This window comes from Rhipicephalus microplus, chromosome 3 (genome assembly GCF_043290135.1).
Source record: "Rhipicephalus microplus isolate Deutch F79 chromosome 3, USDA_Rmic, whole genome shotgun sequence".
In the NCBI taxonomy this organism is placed as follows: Eukaryota; Metazoa; Arthropoda; class Arachnida; order Ixodida; family Ixodidae; genus Rhipicephalus; species Rhipicephalus microplus.
Genome location: NC_134702.1, coordinates 74,273,579 through 74,297,144, shown reverse-complemented (window position 1 = coordinate 74,297,144; position 23,566 = coordinate 74,273,579). Strand labels below are relative to the sequence as shown.

At 44.1% G+C, this 23,566-nt stretch overlaps 1 protein-coding gene across 3 annotated transcripts in view; it reads left to right on the top strand.

Moving 5' to 3' along the window:
• The window catches only part of LOC119173491 (solute carrier family 13 member 2-like), a 98,784-nt gene that overhangs the window by 29,647 nt on the left and 45,571 nt on the right, over positions 1–23,566 (top strand). The window contains exon 1 of one of the 3 annotated variants that reach the window (XM_075889834.1): positions 2,300–2,452. The exons of 1 other annotated variant lie outside the window; for it this stretch is intronic. In XM_075889834.1, coding sequence (XP_075745949.1) covers positions 2,406–2,452 — 47 coding nt within the window. In that variant the 5' untranslated portion in view covers positions 2,300–2,405. Of the gene's footprint in view, positions 1–2,299; positions 2,453–12,715; positions 12,959–23,566 lie in introns of those variants that run through there. One more of the 3 variants, XM_075889833.1, reaches the window with a different exon arrangement.

Genomic DNA, 23,566 nt, shown 5'->3' with positions numbered 1-23,566 from the left:
GGGCAGTGCGTCGGAAGGGCTCATAGGGAATTGTCTGGCAGGTCGAAGTGGTATGCAACGTCAGAGAAGGCTCGACAAGCACGAAATGAGATGGCGATACAACCGGCTCGTCTGATCGCGACGGGACGCTTCAGCCGTTTGGTGCATCTCCATTAGGGCTTTCGCCTTGGAGTTGTCTTAGCGATAATGTATGAAAACATTGAAATCTTTCTGAGAGCATAGATGGATGTACACAGAGAAACACAGGGGGCTCAGAGAGCTAGATTACAACCCGAAAAAACAAAAAGCAATAATCCAGTTACCTGCCCCGCACAAGAACAAAAAAACAAAACAATATGAAGCTATAAGAAGTGGGACAACAACATAGCTCTGGTCACAATTTAATGACGTGCGTTGTAAGGAAATACGGAAAAGTGCTTTTCGCTGCCTCGATACTCGACTTCAAGACAACCTCCCCTCACCTCCTGCTTTGTTGCCGCTTGCACACTGCTGATCTGCTCAGGGCCGGGAAATGCAGACTCTGCGACAATAGGATTGCCGGTGTTTATCCGGCTTGGTAACGATGACGCTTTAAGTCGAAACAACGGAAAAAACTTTCGCGCACCGATAAGCGTCACGTATCAAGACTGATTGCTGATCCACACTTGGGCAGCGCACAAAAGGAAACACACACGTCTTAGAAGAAAACAAGACAAGCACTGATCTGACAACCAAAGATTTATTTGGAGCAAAGCATATATACGTACATGTATACTGACAATCATGCGCCACGCATTGTGCGCTGCCCAATCATGAATAAGTTCCAACTCACCCGCCTTTAATAGTTTACCGATCGTTGGTCTAGTTGGTACTTGCTTAATGACGTACTTTAGCCAAAAAATATCACACACTCAGAGTAAACAAACACTTGCCCACCTGTACTTGTCCTTGTGTGTTTCTCTACTCTGTGTTTATGCATATTTCGCGGCAAAAAGTATGCTATTAGGCATCACGTCCTTCAATTCTCACGATCTTCCTCTTTTCCTTCGATACAATGCGTACGTTCCTGCATTCACAAGTACGAAGGAGTATGCGTTTCTCCAGCAGTCCCGTGTTAACGCTGTGCGTTACTCCATTTTTGGGAAGATGCGTCCTTTCGGCGCTCTTGAGCAGCAAATGTGACGAGACTTCGTAACTGTAATTTATTTTGAAAATGTTTTCACTCTCTGTCCCCAAAACTACTCAGAACTGGGGCATAGCAGATCGCGAGTCGAGAATAGGACCACACGTAAAATGCATGTTCAATGTGAAAAAAAAAAGCAGATAAATAACACGAAACTTACACAACAAGGTGAAACTACAAGGGTCGCAGGGTCACCTAATCAGGCAACCACTGTTCCATGTCTTTCGATCCCTCACTTAGAGAGTGATGTGGCCATGCAGAGGCACTTCCTGCGTCAGCATCTCTGTTTTGTTTATTTGTAAGTGTAAAAATAAAAAGGAAAGAAAATTCTTCATTTAAAATGACAAGCAAACAAGCCCAGGCTGCCACATTTTTTTACTTCTTACTTTATGTATACCTTTTATCCATTCCTTTTTGTCTCTTTCTTCTCTTTTTTTCTCTCTTTTTCCCTTAACTATTTTCAAAACTCGGCTCGTATCGAAACTTTGACGAGATAGAAGTTCAAAGACGAGTCGTTGCTTCTAAGCAAGGGCTGCACTCATGTTGCTCATGCTTGCTTCGGTATAGAAACGAGGAAAAACAGCCTTCAACGCGACGCTCATTTTCATCCACAGCCACACAACTCGAGGCGACCAACTGACGCTCGATGGAGAAGGAGAGAGGTGACCGAAAGACGTCGAAAATTTTCGAGACCATCATATGCCATTTAAAGGGGCTAACATTTATGTGGACAGGGGCGGATGCGCGGTACACAAAATTGCCGACAGAGCACGTGGCGCGTCGCTCACCGTTGTAGAAAGAGAGTGAGGAGGGAATACACGGTCGTGTGGTTCAATCTACACGTGATAGCACGTATACGTTATGTCCATGCGCGCACGTGTCGTGAAGGTTTCGTAACTGCTCGAACCTCCTACTCACGCAGAAAAGAATTGCCACGCTGTTGCGCCAGTTATTTGACATTTGGTTTCACTGCTGTATACGTCTCTGCTTGCGTAGAGAGTTTTAACGCAGCACATGCACTTGACGATTTCTTTCGCTGACGACGCGCTGTGAAGGAGGAGGTGAAGGAGGCATGCAGACTTCGTACACCTGGGTTGTAGCTTCGGTATTATCGAGTATTTTCTCGCGCAGGATGTCTGCAGGCATACGTACATGTACGTTGTAGTTTTCGCCTACGGCGTCTTCGCGTGTCGGTGTGTTCGCGTTTCCTGGGGGCGCACATCCCGAAGACACACGATACCCAATGGTGAGGCTCTACCGGAAAACGACGTCGTCCTTCCGCACACAGAGGTGAGGCCAGGTTTCGCGTCGTCCGGAGTCACTGAGCGCGTGCAAGCTTGAATCTGCAACAGTTCCGTCAAAGTGGGTCCTGGTTGGCTGCAGGGGGTTGCGTTTACGACAGCGAACATTGGGGGGCGAAGGGATTGGTATGCAAAACGCGAGCGTTTTCGTTTGTCTACTTTTATTTCTCTCGCCAGTGTTTTGATCGGGGATGCTTTATTTTACCTCATGCTGCATGATATTTGCAGAAAACATCTTGTGGCACTGTATATTTATAGACATATCCGTGAAAGACAACGAGATATAAAAGCACGAAAGCTCCATTGAGCGACCCCTGTCATACTAATAACATATTCGTTGAGGTGGGTTTTAGATGGTTCGTAAAAAAAAAAAACAATTGTGAGCGTTAATATTGTTACGGTGTGTCACGACTTATGTGCGATGCCCTTGAGCGCGCATACTCGCGTATACAGAGCGCAATGCGCTCGGTGCATATACCATTCGCTTGACGATGCATGGCAACACATTTAGCAACAGCAACACTTCGTTAACATTGCCCCGCCGTGGTAGTCTAGCGGCTAAGGTACTCGGCTGCTGACCCGCAAGTCGCGAAATCCAATCCTGGCTGCGGCGGCTGCGTTTTCGATGGAGGCGAAAATGCTGTATGCCCGGTGTGCTCAAGATTTGGGTGCACGTTAAAAAACCCGAGGTGGTCGAAATTTCCGGAGCCCTTCACTATGGTGTCTCTCGTAATCATATGGTGGTTTCGGTACGTTAAACCCCGCATATCAATCTATCATCAATCAACTTCGTTAAAGGCAATCGCAGCTCATCGAGATGTGGCACGTTTTTACGTGGTTCGTGGGCTAAGCCATCGCTCCATCTAATAGTTATCTCCACACATCGTTATTGCTTGGCAGTTCATTCCATAGTCTGGCTGTTTACGATGTGGGGCATTTACTTCCCATAATTAGGATTGCAGCTGATTACATGCCCATGTTAACGTCGCCGACGAGTGTTATATGTTGCTGAGCGTTACAGATACAATATCAACTGACAGAAAAAAAAGACAAGTATGCAAAAAATAGAAAAAAAAAGAAAAATCAACAGACGTACAATGAAATTGAATAGAGCAGACGAGGACCGAGAGATTCACAGTGTCTCGAATGAGTCACCGTCACGTAAAAACTTCGATAATGGTTCGTCCATCTTGCTATGCGACAGCTGTTTAAGTCTGTATTCCAGATTGCTCGCTTCCATATTCACGACGTACATACACGGTCACGGAAATGAGATGCGAGGAAAAAAGAACTAAAGGAAGCTAGTGCGTCGCCCGGAATGCATTACGAGAATGTGTCACGAGGACAGTAACTAAAGGAGGATTCTGCATCACCTTCGTTAACTGCTGTATTGCCGCAAGCTGTACTAGGTTGCTTGTACGAGACGCCAAGGTAGATACCTATCAGTAAATTTGCCAGTGTTTAGGAGACTTCCCATTTCAGTCGCCTGCTGCAAGCGATTGCGCTAGAAACTTTTGCCATTACAAGCGGTATACAGCGAGAGCCACGCAATCACGTCGTCAATATTTACCTATATTTAGAAGTTTTGCGTCATTAGTAAGAGACACGGTACCTTGCTATATAAAGGTTTCAAGCTGCTACCGTGACTTCGAGCAATGTAAACATCGTGGTTGCACGTATGTGATTGTGTGCATAAACCTATAGAGATACATGACGTAAACAAGGAAAGCAAGATGCGTGCCTACTGCTATCAGTCGCCACCTCGCATTTTACTGCTATAAAAACGTGCACCGCTGTAAAAGGTAGAGCCGATGTCAGGAAGCGCAGCGGTCCAAAATTACAAGCAATTTGAATTGACGAAGCTTTGTGGTTGGCTGGTACACCTTATACAAATTGATTCGGAGAATCCCTCTAGCTTATGTATACGTTGTTTTTAGTTTCTGTAGTATGTTTGCGTTCAGGTACATTTATAAACCAGCTGCATCTTTGATTATGCGTTAAGTGCTGGGGTTCAGTGAAAAGCGGCTGATTTATCTCATGCATCGGGTAAACATATATATGCGAGACTCCGGATTTATTTTGACCACATGTGATCAAAGTTAATCCAGAGTCCCGCATTAAGCGGCGTATATCGCATCGACACATCTTATATTTGTCTTAACGGTGTCACCTTGATTTTGTTAGATTATTAACTGCGCACACTTGTGCGCAGTTTCAAATGTGCTGCACGGAACTACCTACGGAGAAGAGCAATGCGTGTTTGCATGTACTTCCGGCTTGAACCCATTTATTTCGGGATATCGACCGTCTCTACGATGCTTCTTACGTCAAAGCGCGTATACATTTACCCTGCCGATCTCGTGCCGCACTTGCGGGACTTTTGCTAACGGCCTAGAGTTATTCTTTTAGAATTAGAAAGCCTTCCCACGCCGGCCTCTCTCTCGTATGCCTTGTTTGTGTCTCCTAATATGTTATAGTTAGCAAATCGAGCGGGAAAATTTAAACATGAAGCAAAAGTTTATACAAGAACAGTCCAATAGACAAAGACTGACTAAGATAACACACACAGCACTGTGTGTGTTATTGTTGCCAGTCTTTGTCGCGCTGTTCCTAATTTAATTATGTCCCACCAACTTGCTTAAGTTTCCAAGCTTTGCGTGCAAACTTTTCTTTCTCTAATAATTTTCTTACTGCAACGTAATATGCTTAAATCGTATTGTTGTATGATATCAATTGTAGATTTCGCTCTGTGAATGCTGTCTTTTTTTCTGGTTTGAATACAAATGCGTGCCACTGATGCTTCCATTTGTGCAATGTATCATAACCGTCTTTGGGAATTTTTGAGACAATATTTGGGTATGGGACCCCCACCGGCGTACAAGGTACTCTTACTATTATCAAACTTTCCAACAGCGAAATTCGAGCCGTCAGTGGTTATGGGACTAGACGGCTGACCCGAAGGCAGCGGCATTCAATCCAGCGCCACCGCGGTTGCCGCATTATCGGCGGATTCGAAAATGCTTGAGACTTGTGCACTTAGATTTAGTCGCACGTTAAAATAACCACATGCAGGTAGTCAAAATTTCCGAAGACCTCAGCTACGGCGTCACTCAAAACCATATCGTGATTCTGTCGCGTAAAAATACGACAGTTATTATTAATAATGAAATTGGAAATGTGATAGTGCGCCAACTCATGTTTAAATGGGAATCCGACAGGGCAGGCTTTAGCTTGCATAAACGAATCGACTGGTGCTATACCTGAACGCATTTCAAACTTGGAATGCGAAGGCTAAAATGCAGACCCTTCTGCGGGGCGGCGCCTCTGTCGAACGCATTCTTTTCTTAGTCGCCGGTGTTCTGGAATACCGCGTGTACGTGCTTAAGTGCGTCGAGGTTGTGTTAATCGATGCCTGGCCGTGCGCGTGCACGTTGAAGGGAGCTGCTGTTACGGATCGTGGGAGTAAGCTTCGCGGTAACCTTTTTCAGAAAGCTAAAAATGACGCGTTCAGATGGTTGCACAGCTCTATTCTATAACGTCCACGCTGTCTTGTAGCTCGATAATCGTTGAAGCGTGCTTTGTAGGTCTAAGTATATAATTTCCGTACTTGTACAGAGCGATAAAGGTCACAGCGTTTACACACAGGAAGAAAAAATATATACAAAAATGTTGAGCGACCATTCGTGACAAAAAGGGCTTTAGCCTAAAGTGGCCGCTTGGGCATTTTGGTGCGACATATTGGAGGGAAACTTGTCGTTTTAAGTGCTCAAGTATGGAATGCGTGGTTTGACAAATAAACTTTTGTTGCGAGTCAGTGTTGTTGTATGTGTCACTCGCTGCCTGGTCTTTCGTTTTCTTTTTGTTTCCATGAAAAAAAAAAGCTTTTTCAGCGTAGAAGTGTTTCGCATAATTGTGTATAGGGGATTGAATAGTGGACGCTTTCGAAAATACAAATGTTCCTACCCTTTCTTACCTTTGGTGGAGTTTGCTCGGAACACAGTTCTATAGATAAACGAACGAATAATATTTTCAAGAATTATCCGTCTATGTTCAATTTAACTGGGATTTGCCGGTATGGCTACCATGATTTGCATTATCGACTTTTCAGTCCATGGTTCAACCAACTCACACAAACACATGAATGTGCATTTTACTCGAAATAATAATGCGAGGGCTGGAACAGCAGATGAGGATAAACCGTGACGATATTAGCGGGATGTCTTACAACGAGAGCGCTTGAATTCGCCAGAAGCAGTTCTACATTATTTTCCCCAATTTTTATTTCTCACTCGCAGCAACCCAGCGAAAAGTATACCGATCGAAAAAAAAATGCGGCAATAACTACTTCTAGTAACCTTTATTTCTATTAAAAAAAAAGAGCTATCGAAAATACCTTGTTAGTAGAATAAGCTATAGCCGGCAATGTAAATGTAATATGTTTCTTTTTTTTTAAATTCACGACTAACACCGTAGTAATTTGTGACAATCTTAAAAGTATTTCTATGCTGCCGGCTATTTCATTTTTGCATGAACTTCTACGAAGTCAATAAAGAGCCAAGATGCACCCCATCTCGTGTGCTATAGATACCAAATTTAAGGACTTGCATTCTCAATAAATAAACAAACAAACAAACAAAAAAAAAACAAATAAATGAATAGATAAATAAATAGCTTAATACACGCAATGCTAAAACAGTTCTTTCAGTGCTCTATGCACGCGTAGCCTTCTGGCCAAGTTAGAGGCTTAGAAATACGAGCGAATAAGTAGGATAATTATCACACGTATAACACGCCCGTACGGTGCGAACACAAAGAATAGCAAAACAGAGAACAGGAAAAAAAAGAGACCATCGCGGCACCTTTTTTTTTTTTTGGTTTGTCTCGCATAACGGTAATGATATTTTGGCGTGTATTCATTGCGAGCGCCCTTCGCGTGCTGCCGGCAACCGTGTATATATAGAACAGCTGCCTTTGTGTGTGGTGTATGGCTTCTGCTTGGCGGGTAACTGCAGCGTGTCGAAGTATAGATATCGGTTCCTTGTTGCAGTAATGGTCACTGCAGTCTTCACTAAGTGTGAAACGGCGGGTAACTGCACCGTGTTCAAGTATAGATATCGGTTCCTTGTTGCAGTAATGGTCACAGTCTTCACGGACTGTGGGACGTCACACTGCTTTTCGTCTTTTTCTAGCGACGTGAAAAGCACTGCACCGACTGCGTTTACATACAATAAAGGGTCTGTTCTTTGGCGACGCTGAAAACTGGAACTCTTGCAACCTGCCTCAATCTTATTCGGCCCGATGTGCATCTAAAGAACCAGCCCCCTTTGTTTTTCCTTTTCAAACCACAGAACTGATTGAAAAACTTTAGAGTGCCGGGTTATTTCTTCCTTCTTCTGTTTTACTCATATTTTCTGCTTTCCCTCCAGCCGCCAGTGTTGGCTGAGTTGCCGACCAGACAGTTAACGTGGTTAACCTCTCGTCCTGTTATCTGTTGTTATATTTTTTTTTATTTCTATGAATATAATCAATGACAAGCTCTTGCTTTCAACCTAGATTCGATTAACGTGTGCGTGTGCTGCTATGAGTTCCATGCAAGCTGAGTGAAACTAACGTTTGCAGCGGCTGTGCTTCGATCGAACAAAATTCAGTGTGCATCCGCGTGTACCAGAAGTCTGCGCCTTATCCGAGTACAACAGTGAGCGAAGTTGAAATGCAGGCACGTCGTCTTATCAATACTTCTGATATTACAACACCATGCTTACAGACTGTGCATAGGAGGAGAGTGTTCGGCATGCACCCCAAGAAAAAAAAAAGTCCTTTGTCTCTTTTTTGTGACTCCTGACTCGGCACGTATATGAGACTTTTGCAGCGAAAGCTCTTATGAGACTAGAACACTGGTTACCCGCGGCACTGTAGTTGTTCGCCGCCACCGCCAGTGTCCGACACCAGTATCGAACGAAAAAACTCGGTAAATAAAAAACAGCAAAAACACAATGGGATCCCAACCAGGGTCCACTGCGTGCCAGCCCAGCATTTTACCACGGAGCCATGCCGCTGCTTGAAAATCGTTTCCGAACTGGCCTCAGGCAGGCTTGATGCCGGAAAAGGAATCGCGTTATTATGAGTAATAAAGCGTTTTATGATGATGTGTGGGGTTTAACGCCCCAAAACCACCATATGATTATGAGAGACGCCGTAGTGGAGGGCTCCGGAAATTTCGACCACCTGGGGTTCTTTAACGTGCACCCAAATCTGAGCGCACGGGCCTACAACATTTCCGCCTCCATCAGAAATGCAGTCGCCGCAGCCGGGAATCGAACCCGCGACCTGCGGGTCAGCAGCCGAGTACCTTAGCCACTAGACCACCGCGGCGGGGCAATAAAGCGTTTTAGAACATTAAAGGTACAACCAGGCGTCACACAATGTGCATTGCGTAACGAGTGGGTTGTCCAATGCTCGAACCCTATACTACAGCTTGTTTTTGATCACCTAATAACTGTGGCGCATACCGACTTCAGGTATAATTCATCGTTTTCAGCCGCTGCATAAAGAAAATGCACTAATTTTCTATAGCAACTGCATAGCGCATACCACGCTTCTCCGTAGAATCACGAAGGATAGCATAGTGAATGTTTTCCTATACTGCACAAAAGTTATGCACATTTGTTGCGTAATTGGTAACCAGCAAGTGTGCCTGTAGCAGTTACCTAAAGATTGTTTAGAAAAAGGCTATGAAAATCTTCTCTTCTAGCTTACGCTGTAACTTTGCTGCGCATTCCGCGCAGGCCTGGGTTTTTTTAAACATAGCTGTGAACTCTCTCTGGGAAGCAATATAATCTCGTCGGTGAGCGGTGGGCTCCAAAGGAGAGTTAACGTGTTTTAGGTGTGAAGCTCCTTAAGGCGTGGGTCTGTCCATCTTCCGTTGTCGGATGTAGCCACCGAGGATGCGAGATGGGAGATGGCGGTAGTTGGAGTGTTCACTAGATGGACGCAAGGACGGACGCATGGACGGACGGACAGACAGACTAGCGGACGGGCGGACGGATGGACGAACGCGCGGAGTGGATATGTGCCACACAGTGTATGCGAGATGGCGGTACTTGGAGTGTTCACTAGATCGACGCACGGGCGGACGGAGAGACAGACTAGATGATGGACGGACAGATGGGCGGACCCGCGCACGTACGGACGGATGGACGCACAAACGGACGGGCAGACGGATGTACGGACGGACTCATGGGCGGATGGATGGACGGATGAACGCATGAATGGACGCACGAATGGTCGCGCGAACGGACAGAAGCAAGAACGAATGAACGGACGGAAGCACGGACGGGCTGATTAACGCTTCGCCCCACTCATCATCTTTCACTCCGTAGATATGCTGTGATTTTTTTTATAGAGACGCTATTAATGTGATCTAACTGACAATCATGCCAAGGAAAGTATAGGGGAGGTTATATGAGGGTATTGTAATGTGAATGTCAAGAAAAAAGGTGCGATAGATAACTTGCTTTGGGCAGAGGCCAAACCTTTGACTTTCGAATAACGTGTACGAATAGCGTGAACATGCGACCTTCGAATAACGCAAACTCAGCTATGGTGGCTGTCACCTTTCTGTCCACATTATAGGACATATGAACGTGCATTAAACGTGGGAGTGTCATCTAGCGCTGGCTGTCACATGACGGCGAGTGTAAAACACTATTTTTGCCCGTTTGGCATGACGTAGCACGTAATACACCTATATACCAATAAAGTGGATGGGGTAATAGCGGCCGTGGTGGCTCAGTTGGTAGAGCATCGAACGCGTTATTCGTATAGTCGCAGGTTCGGTCGCTGCCCACCGGCAAGGTATCTTTTCATCCACTTTTCTTCTCATTGACGTTGCAGTTGCTCTTAATAACATCATCTATACTTTCCTTAGCATGATTGTCTGTTAGATCTCTTTAAGATAGTGTCTAACAAAGAATTGATTGATTGATTTGTGGGGTTTAACGTCCCACAAACCACTATATGATTATGAGAGGCGCCGTAGTGGAGGGCTCCGGAAATTTCGACCACATGGGCTTCTTTAACGTGCACCCAAATCTGAGCACACGGGCCTACAAAATTTCCGCCTCCATCGGAAATGCAGCCGCCGCAGCCGGGATTCGATCCCGCGACCTGCGGGTCAGCAGCCGAGTACCTTAGCCACTATACCACCGCGTCGGGGCGTCTAACAAAGAAGAACGAGCCGTTAAACGTTCACTTCTTTCCTGTATTATTTACAGAAAGCCATATAAGCAGCGAGCCAGAACTCACTGCACAGTGCGACATACTGTTTTTTTTTTTTCTCAGAGTGCGTGCTAGACACAAAAGGGGCTAATCGTGGTATCGCACACGTTATTGGCCTGAAATTGGAAGGAAGAAAAAAAAAGAGACAAACGTGTTGTCTTAACCTCGAACTAAACTTGTGAAAGTCTTTGCTTTGATTAAACCGTTAGATGCATTGCCTTCACTAAGCGTGCCGCCTGCGGAATCACTGCTAGTTCTTTATAAGTCTTGGAAGACACGAATAAGTACGTACAATGCAATGAAGAGACCTGGTTCACGCTCATTAATTTAGGTGAGAAACAAGCTTCGCTCGATTTCACGCAACAGTTGCCTAACCTCTGCGCTGCGCAGGCGCCTCCTTAATTGGATTTTGCGTCATTAAGACGTGCAGAAATAAAGGAAAATGTGCTTGCTAATCATGCGTTACTGCACTCATTCATCTCCGAATAAAAAGGCTCGTACCCCGTATAGCCAAATCAGATGATGCTACACGGATAATTCAGAAGAATGAACAGGCACTGCAGTTCGCCCACTGTTATTGTTCCTGGAGTATACCAGCGCGAAACTAATGGCAAAGCATTTATGATTATGCATTTATTTACACAGCTGTCATCATTTGGACACTTTTGCAGGGTGGTACACAATGTTCAAATTGAACAAATGGCAAGTGACCGGGCTGGTTATAAAACAGCCTATTGAAACGTTTCGTGTGCTATTACACTAAGTGCGCATATTTTCTTAGGATTTCTACAGAAAACATATCGTGATAGATCACATTTTTGTCAATTTTAGAAGCACCCAACACGCCTTATCCACGTATCTGTGAAATAATTCGCACCCGCTACACATCTTTAAGACATTTTGTCCTCTTTCTTAAAGCTGTGGATGACGACAAAGAAGAATGAGTGAGCCCTTCGTAGTGTATTCAAATGCTTTAACGATCTATACTCGTTTTGCAATACGTATTGTGTTACGCCTGGTTGCACAATTAGGATCTTGTACGCCTGGTTGTTATTCGACTCTTTTACCTCGCTAGATTACATGTAAGCGGGGTTCTTTATCGCCATGAAGCCTGTATAGGGTCTACTTGTGAAAGAGTCTCAAGCACCAGAATGGCTCCGGTAGAATAATGCGCTGCCACGCAGGTTCGAATCCCGTTCAAACTTTAAAAAAAAAGTTTTATCATTTCGTGTCTGCTTTCTCGTTTCGTGCAAAAGCGGTTACGCACACCGGTAGTGGCTGCGGACAACTGTGGCTTCAAACATGGCAGTTGTAGTGATGTCGGAGCTTTCGCTGTAAAAGTGCCGCTCCCTGCTTCACTTGCAATTAGCTCGCATTCAGCAGATCGCACTGCGCCGCATCTGTAGTGTTTGCGCACGCAAGTGCGAGGCGTTACAGCACTCCATATAGCAAGAAAGAACGAAGTTACAGAAAGTGAGGCAGCGTGCGCAGTATAGAACGCCAGAGGCGCAGTGCATCCGCACATTTTTCGCTTCCACTGCAAAGCTACACTTCGCGACGTCGTCCTTTCAAGGTGGCTTCGCGAGATCAACAATAACTCCCTCCCCGCGATCGTTTATTCGCTTCCACGCTGAGCATTGTCCTACCTGCGGAGACAGCTAAGTAAGCACCGTCGCAACGACAATGCAAAGAAAATGCACGCGGCCGAATGTATTGTATACACAGTCTTCCGTATATAGCGTTTGCTAGGATACCAGTGCGCGACGCACTGCAAAATGCGCAGAAAAAGGAAGGCTGTATACATCAGCAGTGCACGTACTGAGAGAGAGAGAGAGAGAGAAAGAACGGGGGAGACCGAAAGAACTGCGACGCCGAAAGAACAACAACACGACCGCGCGCCCAGCTCTCCGAGCGTGCTTCCTCGATCAAGCCGGCGTGTTTCTTCGCACTTTTTGCGAGAGTCGATGAGAGACGCTTGTGATGAAGCGGTAATGCACTTTTAACGGCTCTCGCATTGCCCCGACGCATCGTCGAAAAGAAGAAGTCTGAAGCAGCGTCTTCAGCCGGTTGCTTATATACACTATACTATGTGCGCGCAGTGCACTGCGAATAATGAAGATGAGTGCGGTACGACCTGCTGGGCGAGGGGAGAACTGCCCCCCTCGGCGACCACCACCGTTGAGTGCCTCTTCGTGCCAACCGATTCTCGTCGCACGTCGTGAGTGCCGCGGTCTATCTTTTGTTCTCTATAACTCTATAGGGTCCTCGCACTTTCTGGGTCTTACACTAGTCTTAACGCACATAAACGTATTACGAGGTCGCCGAGGGATGTCGGTTCAGAGGCGGTGAGGTGATCGATCCCTTGACGAGATATATATAGACGCCGGCAGTGTGTTCTAGAGTCTGAAGTGGGTCATTTTGAATCACGTATTACGTGCTAACGGCCTCTGCGTTATAAGATCGGAGATTTGTTAAGCGAAAGAAAATTGCCCTGACATTCATAAGGCTGGTTGGAAACGAGCGCGAACTTTTATCGTGAAGCACCAACACACCTGTGCTCGTTTGTCGATCTTCAACTTCTGCTTAATACTTGCATTTTTCGGGTGTGCGCATGTTCATGGCATTCTTAGGTTTTGGGCACTCAAAGAAAAGTGTCTGTAGTGTCCTTTGCATTGTGTGCTAAACATTCATCCAGCGTATTTCTATATATAATACCGTTGCGGGTCCAGCTGGTTAAGCCGACTTGATAGGGCAGTATATTTGCTACGTGCATGTGCTCATAAGGTTTGTGAACGGGTTGTTTACGAGTGTATCAACACAAACAAACCTTGCGCAGCGTTTCTGCGTCCTATTAGTAGTCCGAAAAAAAAAATAATGACGGCAGTGATACCTGCAGAGTATTTGAAGCCGGTGAAATGTCGTTATGAGAGTTGCACTTGTCGGAGACTTCTAATGCAGAGAGAAACTTTGAAGACACATAGATCTTGAGGGCATATAACGTGGAGGGCATGTAGCTCTTGTGGTTTATAATACTCGGGGCATATAACTCTTAAGGGCCTATAACATGAACGGTTCATAGTGCTTGAGGAAATATAACGTTGAGGGCATGTAGCTCTTGAGGGTCTATAACGTTTAGGGCATAGCTTTTCAGGCGTTATAACACGGAATACAGCTCTTCAGGGCTTATAACATCGGAAACATATACGTCTTGTGTGTCTAGAACGTTTAGGCCATATAGCTCTTTCGGGCTTATAACCTAGACGGCCTATAGCTCTTGAGGGCGTAAAACATTATGGAAATATAGCTCTTGGGGGCCTACAACGTTGACGACATATACAGAGCCTATAAAATTCCATGAGGACCTATAATTTAGACGTCAATTTGAGGGCATATAATGTTGAGAGCACGTAGGTCTTTAATACATATGACATTGGGTAATATAGCTTTCGAGGGCCTACAACGATGGGGGCATACACTTATTGATTGCGTACGACGTTCAGGGCATATAGGTCTAGAGGGCATGTAACTGATCACATATAGCTCTTGAGGGCACATTACGTTGAAGCATGTAGTTCTATAGTGCCGATAATGGTAAAGACATATTGCTTGATTCTGCGCGCTTAAGCACAGCTGAGGCGGATGCTTTGCCAGAAGTTTGTCTTAATAGATAATCAGCCAGGGTGTTTTGTTTTCTAGCGATTAGGGGGTGGAGAGAGTAAACTAAAGCTCATTGCGTACAGTTTATGGTTCGCCAGCACTCGCAACGGTAAGGTAAAAGGGTGCGCGGAAAAAGGAGGCACACAAAGAAACCTTAGGCTGGAGTACCTTGTAAATGTATGTAAACTGCATATTAACCAACGACAGTCATCTCTTGAGCTAACAGAAATAGCAGACGTATGAACTAACGGAGCCCGTGCTTTTGACTTAAGGAAGGCACTTGCCAGCCTCGCTGGTACATTTTAGCGTGGAAAATGCTGTGATGTGTTCGGTCTTCTGCGTTTTAATTGCCTTTAACTGTGCACCTGAATTTACTTTCATCTTGTCCATTCGTAGTGTAACTGTGTCGATGCTCCATTTGACAAACTTCTTCGTTATTGGGTAAAAAAGCTTCCTCTTTGTCTCTCTGAAGAGGTTATGTCCTTCAGACTATGTGGGAACTCTGCAGTGTTGGTAACTGTTTACAATGCTCAAGTGTTAGATACGGCGTACTGAGGAAGACCAAACTTAAGTGTAATGTTCCGAAGTGCTGTATAAACCTGCTATATTACCAGAAAAAGAATGGACATCCCCATTCATTGATTGAACTGCGCTGCACAGGGATGTGTGCTTGTAGTTAAGATGCTTCATTGGGTAGTTTTTTTGTCTAGCCTACGATTTCTGAGGGAATCAGTACGTACTTGGTCAACGAATTGCGCCATCTCAAACATTCTATTGAATGCGTGTTTAGAAAATGTGGTTAAGGATTTATAGAATACTTGGTACTTTACTATGAGAGAGCATAAAGCCGTGCCGTGAGCCTCGCACCTGATGAGGCCGTGTTGACAAAATCGCGACAGCTATGTATTACGGATTAACGCTGGTAGTGGCTGATCTAAGGATGACACAGATAAGCAAAATATGCATCTTTAGGTGCGTCTTCGGTGCAGCGCTCGCGCTGGTTACGTTATTTTCCCCGCAGCAACGTCGTTTCAAGAGTTATCGACTTGCAAAATCCTTTGTCCTTTTTTTTTCGGGCTTTCCTTGTGAATACTTGCTCATATGACGCCTCGAATATGAATGAACTCTTATGATCCACTATTCTTGCAAAGAAAAAAAAAAGATCTCTTGGTTACCATTCCTCGACTCGATACGACGCCTTCCTGAGACAATGTCGTGGGCTTGGCCCCATAGACGAATCGGCAAGACACTCAATGTGCTTACATGAATGGGTTAGTGCGTTAGCCGTATAGTCACCACGTTTCGTTGGGCGAGAACAATTGAGCAGAGTGAATACCACACGCAAGAACAATATGAATGGCTAAATAGTGTTTTGTGCGGTACATTCAGCAGCCATGCCTAAGCCGTTGATCTTCCAACTGAAAAGATTGGGATTTTTTGGTGGGCAGAGAAATTCGGCGTGTTTGCTTGAGGAGCTCGAGCAAGCTCTAGTCGGCAAACTGCGCTCTTTTAAAACTTGACGGCTTAAAAGCGATTTCCCGTGCTTGGTTACGCAGCGCGCTGCACGAGTTGCAACGCCTGAGATGGTGCATGCATGAAAGACTGTGTCCGCTATGGCTTCCGTAAAACTGTCCTGTTTCCAACTTGCTCCACTAATGCAAGTTCGTTTTCTTGGCCTACCCGTTCATACCTCCGTGTCGTCGGGCGTACTCTCTGGCGCGATTGCGAGCATTGTGCGTTGGCGTGGTTTGGCGGTCCTATCATTATACTTGCCACACGCACAGATGCGTAATCTATCCCGAAAATAGGCTGTGTGGTGAGTTCCAATCGCTGTTTGAAGGAGGAGAGGGGGAGACATGCAACCCCAAGTCTAGCCAAGCGTACGATCCTCCCCACTGCAAGATCAGGGCACGCGATCGAGCGTACACCCGCTCATTCTCTACGCGGGCCAAAGTACGCGTGAGAGATCAGAGCCGCCGCGTGCTGACTGCGCCATCTTCCTGATAATACTGGAAACACGATAGTTCCCCCCCCCCTCCGAGATGTCTGTCCTACTGCGGTAAGTGGTACATATAAATAGCTTGTCGTTTTAACGGTGAGGGAGGTACCTTATGGTGGCTAAGTGCATGAATAACGCCTCGCATTCAAGACGTGGAGGTCACATGTTTGATTCTGCGCCCCAGAGTCTTTTTTCTGAATTTTTTTAGTTGTTCGTCTTCAAATATATATATATATATATATATATATATATATATATATATATATATATATATATATATATATATATATATATATATATATATTTTTATTTATTTATAAATACTGCGATCCTTCAGCTGAAAGATCATGGCAGGGTGGGAAAAAAAATGTTCGAGAATCGGTACATACAAAAAAATAATGAAAACACAATAAATCGTACGATTTGAATATACAAGGCGAAGGTTCACAAACGCTTATTTCAACAAATTTTTCGAGTAACATAACACATAATAACGTAACACGTAGAATACGGGTTATAGACTAACACAATAATTACAATAAAACAAATAATACAATGCAATGTGTAGTGATGGTTTAGGCGATGCTGTTTTCAAACAATGACAGTTTCTTCTGTAAAACGACATCATTTGTCAGGCTATTCCAGTCATTAATAGTTCTAGGGAAGAACGAATACTTGTGGCAGTTAATCCGTGAAGGTAAAGGAGTTATCGTTTTACTATGTCGCTTGCGAGTTGCGTAACCGGAAGAATACCGAAGAATGCCTGCATTGTCAACATTTAAATGACCATTTATTAATTGATAGAAAAACTTAAGCCGGCAAGTGCGGTTTCTGTCCACAACGGGTTGCAGACCGCTTTTTACCAATAATTCAGATACGGATGTTCTACCGTAGGAGTTATAAATAAAACGTAAGCCCTTGTTCTGCACTTTTTCTAATTGATTAATGTTACGTTTAGTGAATGGATCCCATATTATTACAGCATATTCCAACATTGGACGAATGAGTGTTTTATATGCCAACATGCGTACAGACGGGGTAGAATATTTTAAGGATCGCTTTAGAAAAAAAAGTTTCCGTAGACATTTACCTGTAGTTATATCGACGTGTTTGTTCCAGTTTAGATCATTAGTTATCCATACTCCAAGGTACTTGTATTCTGCAACTTCTGTAAGATTGACGCTATTTGTGCCGTACTGATAACATAAAGGATTTTTCTTTAGTGTTATTTTCATATAAACAGTTTTGTTGTAATTAATTGACATTTGCCATTCCTGGCACCAAGAGACGACCTTGTTGAATTGATTATTGAGCCTTATCTGATCTCCAGCAGTTGATACCTTCGTGTATAATACACAATCATCAGCATAAAGCTTTACACTTACAGAAAGGTCATTCATTATATCATTTATATATAATAGAAAAAAAAAAGAGGTCCGAGGACCGAGCCCTGAGGTACGCCGGAATCCACAGGTAGTTTGCTGGAACAACTGTCATTAAATGAAACAAATTGTTGCCTGTTTTCAAGATACGCTCGTATCCATACTATAAGTTTCGGATTTTTCAAGATATATTGCAATTTATGAAGTAATTTTTTATGTGAAACTTTATCAAAGGCCTTTTGGAAGTCCATAAAAATGGCATCTAGCTGTTCACCTTCATTTAGTGCGGTAGCAAAATCATGGATGGTTTCAACCAGCCGTGTAGTGGTAGAATATCCACGTCTAAATCCATGCTGCGCTTTTGTTAGTACTTTGTGTTCATCAAGAAATGTAACAATCTGTTTGTGAATTATGTGCTCGAGAATTTTACAAGCTGTAGAGGTTAACGAAACTGGTCGATAATTCTTTATTTGAGTTTTATCACCTGCTTTGTGTAGAGGCTTAATTCGGGCAATCTTCCAGTCCTCAGGGAGTACACCTTCGTTCAAAGACCTAGTATATAACACACACAAATATTTCGCGCACCACTCTGCGTACCGTTTTAAGAAGGCATTCGGTATCTCATCTGGTCCAACAGATTTCTTAACATCCAGATTTAGCAATAAATTAAAGATACCCTCTTCAGAAATAGTGACATCTGATATTGGTGGTAGGTTCGCATCGAAAGGTGGGAGATGATTATTATTTTTTGTATAGACGCTGTTGAAATAGTTATTAAAGGCCGTACAGACAGCTTTTTCATCACTCTCTAATTTTCCATCTAAAAGAAATACATCGGTAGAGCACGTGCCCGGAGTGACCTCTTTCCAAAATTTTCTTGGACACGTTTTAATAAATGACGGCAATTTTTCGTTAAAATACTTTTCTTTGTCACGAAAAGATTTTTCTTTAATTTCTTCACGTATATTGCAAATAGTTGTTTTAAATTAGGTTAATAGTTGTTTTTAAATTAGTTGTTTTGAAATAACCAGCCATGAGCAGAAATCGAACCTACGACGTAGGTTCGATTTCTGCTCACGGCTGGTTATTTTTTCATCCACTTTTATTTCTTCATATTTACATTCCATTGGTTCTATTACCTTCCCCAGTACATTCCTTGGCATTACTGTCTGTTATATCTCATTATTATTGTGTTAAAACACGGAAAAACGTAAACGAGCCCTTAGGTATACACTTCTTTCCTTTATATATATATATATATATATATATATATATATATATATATATATATATATATATATATATATATATATACGTTGCATCGACGCCGGCGGCGACATCCAGCTGTGAGTGTCCATATAATTACCATCGTTATAAAAATAATCAGTAGCACTATCTACTTATGTACTCTATAGTGATAATAACGCGTCAGCACAGTTTATGACATCTGTGCCTCTTATAAATACATTGGATGCGGAGAGTGTCCTTTGGCCATGTTTTGTAGCACGTGGTGTTTAGGCGGAGCTGTCAGGCTTATAATGCTTACTAATGAATAAAATAGATAACGAAGAAAAAAGGCAAGGGAGCGTGACTGACAACAACCAACGAGATGGGCACAGTGCCTTGCGAGTCCTTAGAGAACGAATGATAGAAGTAGAAGCTGGAAAGAGAAAAAAGCAAGTGAAAAGAAAGAACGACCGGGAAACCCAAGTACCAGGCCGGCCTGACGGCCATTGCGTGGCGGATCCGACGATCAAAGACGCGTCATTCGGAGATAAGGACACCGAGCACGTGTATGGAAAAGTGGTCGCCTGTTCTTTAGAACAACATAGTTTGCTACAATACTGCTAGTGCTACGCCAACAAGAGGCACTACTACTACTACTGCTACTACTACTACTACTGCTGCTACTACTACTACTGCTGCGGCTGCTGCTACTACTACTACTACTACTACTACTACTACTACTACTACTACTACTACTACTATGACGACGACGACGACGGCGCCATGACATGATTGCTGAAAGAGGATGGACCTTTTCTACGGAGAGGAGGATTTCCTCTCCTCTTTGGGCTGTTGCACGAGTGTACAAAAACCGATGTCACAACCTCGGTAACGCATTTTTCGGGGGGTCACGCGTGCTAACAACAGCCCAGAGAGGACAATGGTGACGCCCAGAGAGCCTTGAGTCAAAAGGTGGATAAGGGGCATTGGCCACAACGTCTTACCCAGCCCCTTACACAGGCCGGAACGCGCTAGCACGTGAGTGCGTTATGGCACTGCTTAGACCAGCTCTTGCGCATGCGCAGTAAAGATGGTGACGCCACGCACCACCAAATAGAATTTCGCCATAAGCTGCTTCGCATATCAAAGGAAATGTAGATGAAATAAATTGAAATAAATTAGAGCAGCAGCTGCCGAGTATAGTACGTTCCCTTTGTGTTCTGCAGTTGCTATAGGATGGCCGCGTATAGTTGGAACTTCTGAAAATTAACGCATCTATACGAGGAAATACGTAGGGAAGGACGACGGTAATTTCAATGGTGCCGGTAGATTGAACACGAAATGCGAATCACATGTGGCAAGCCAGACAAGACGATCGCATGTCGCTAGGTGTAGAATGCGGACTTGTAGTTAGGCTCTGAGACTAAACGTCGCCCAAATAATGTTCGCCTCTATGGCGGCGTCTTCGTCGAAATGTCGTGGCAGTGTGCCCTGCACAGTGATTGGCACGTTCACAAATAGACCTTTCATACCAAACTTTTCCTTGCCGTGTCGTCTGCGTAGCACTCTCAAAGTTGTCGCTGGTCATCCAGATTCACAGAGTAGACTGGTTCACAATTTTTGTTACGTTTTTGCCATCATTATAAGCTCTTGTACAGGTGCATTGACTAACATAAAGGCAGAAGTCGTGACCTAGCATTGGAGAAGCAAAATAGACACGCATGCTGAGGTGAGTTTATATATATATATAAAAATCGGAGGCTTGTTACGTGTGTTTGTTTATATAACTGCTCACAATAGCCTTTGTCGTCTTCGTCACGGTATTTCCGCGCTCAGAAAACAGGAACCATTTTTAGAAACCAGACGCTATGTGTCACGCATGACCATAGTTACACTACATTGTGACATAATAACGCACAGCTATTGTCCCCGCTCCCCCCCCCCCCCCCCCTTGTGGTACTACGGGACGTGATTGCTTTGTTCGCATGTGCCATCTTCACAAAACGTATGGCTCCTTTGTATGCACAAGGTCACTCTGTTACGTAAAGGTCGCATTGTCAGCTGTGTTGACTTTTTGTAGGTGAACGATATCCCGCCGATGATGGTGGTTTTAGGTTATGAAAGGCGGTTATTTCTGCAACTAATGAAAGATTACAGTGCAAGATTGTGGACAGGGGCCGAAGGGGGAAAGAGAATGAAAATTAGGTGAGAGCTGAAGGGAGAATCGAGTGTCCATATATCATGGGGCGCCAAAACGGGACACTCGTGTTCCAATTATAAACAACTCGCCGTGTTCTTTGTGTATTCGCGTGAGACGACTCCTAGAAGGAGGAATCCTCGTTCTTATTCTCCTTAGTGGTTATACCAAATTTGGTATATGTGAAGCTAGCGAAACGATTGCGAGCGCATCGTGAGCTTGGCATGTATTCATGTTCATACATGACAAGCATGTCATGATCATCACGTTTTACACCAGTCGTATAACGTCATCATCCATTAGCGCCACGTAATACCAAGTTTGGTGTAAGTGAAGCTAGCGAAACGACCGCGAGCGCATCATAAGTGGGGCGTGTAGTCATGTTGTTGTAATACATGACTCGCGGGATCGAATCCCGGCTGCGGCGGCTGCATTTCCGACGGAGGCAGAAATGTTGTAGGCCCGTGTGCTCAGATATGGGTGCACGTTAATGAACCCTAGGTGGTCGAAATTTCCAAAGCCCTCCACTACGGCGTCTCTCATAATCATATGGTGTTTTTGGAACGTTAAAACCACACATAATAATAAAAAATTTGCAGCTTTGCCTTAAGGGCGACGCAATGAATGCGATAGCAACAAATTACAAATGTAGTGGTTGTGGGACATAAAGCCCACAAATCAATCAATGTTCTTACATGACACGCATATCACTATTTCCACGTGAGGGCCTGTAACGTGAGGGCCGGAGTGAGAATGGGAAGAGGGACATCCCGAGAAAAGAGATGCAAACAATGAAGATGATGACAACAACAACAACAACAACAACAACAACAACAACAACAACAACAACAACAACAACAACAACAACAACAACAACAACAACCGCGAAGTGTTCTCTCGCATCAAAAACATCCCTCTAAAGCACGTAGGAGGTACAGGTGGTGCTCTTCCTATACAAAAGAAAAAAAAATCGGGGTAAGGCTTTTGTCAATCTGATTTCAATACCACGAAGACTCTTATTTGTTTCGTAAAGTCGCTGATTCATCGACCTCTCCTTCAACAGCCACACGTTGAGCAACACGTTAGCGTCTAAAGTGGGTGCAGAGTATCGAGGCGTGCTGAATAAGAACTTCGATCGCCCTTGCCAAACTGCGACGTGGTACGTATATGGTTACGTTATAACTCATGGCCGTAAACAACATTCCTGTGTAATAGCTGCGCACTTTTGCTTGCACTTGAGTGACGTACTTTCTGAAAGGTATAATTTATGCTTACTTTCAGAATTTAGCCGTTTAATAGAAATTTCTATTGCCCAATATGTAACACATAACTATTTCCGGTGTGTCTTTACGTACTAATAGATTTACCGCCTTCGCGTATAGGTCGCGCTGAGCAATACTTCAAGGTGAAGAGGAATTAGAAGTGAGTGGGTGGCACTTTTTTTCCCTCTCGATCTGCGGAGTTTCTCGCAGAGTGCATTATTTCAAATATCCTGGCTTTGGTATGTTTTGGTAGCTTAACGTACCAGACTTGTAAGTGATAAGCACACCTGCACCGTGAACAGGAAAAAACAAAAATAATTATCTATGTGGGAGACGCCCGCCACACTCTAAGCGCGTCTTACAGGACAAAAATAGTCTTTCCATTCCATTCTATTACCTACGACTGAATCACTCATTTTTATGCGCATCACTATGCAAGCTCTTGGAACAGTTATTTTGTTGTTGTTGACGAAGTATATGTATTCATATAATGTACAAGCCTATATATCTGTACTATTTATCACAAAGCCGTGCGCCCACTAGGAGGGTAACAAATCGTACGCGCATCTGGTGGACCTTCCTGACTGCTGCGCATTCTCATCTCACGTGTTTAGGCGAACTGTTTAACACAGTTATTTGCGTTACTTGCACACTGGAAAACGCTTAATTGACTGCACTCAAGCAAAGAGAAACAAGTTAACCGCTCTGGATCACATTATTTGTTATTTTTGTTTTATTAGTTGTCTTCTTTGATTTGGAACTGTTTTTATAACGATGGATGGTAAAAGAACTATATTCTCTAGATTTCGAGTGACGTTTCGTGTGTTTATTGCAATCGTCAGCCTTTCTGTCATCATGTGTCTTTCAAACACGAAGTTGCTCTCTCTCTCTCTCTCTCTCTCTCTCTCTCTCTCTCACACACACACACACACACACACACACACACACGCACACACACACACACACACACACACACACACAGACACATACACACACACACACCTTTTTTCTTTCTTTCACGAAAGAGAATATGCCCCGCCCACTTTTGATTCGCACGGTAACGTTGCTTCTGTCATGCCGACGCCATCTTTGTCGTGGCTGT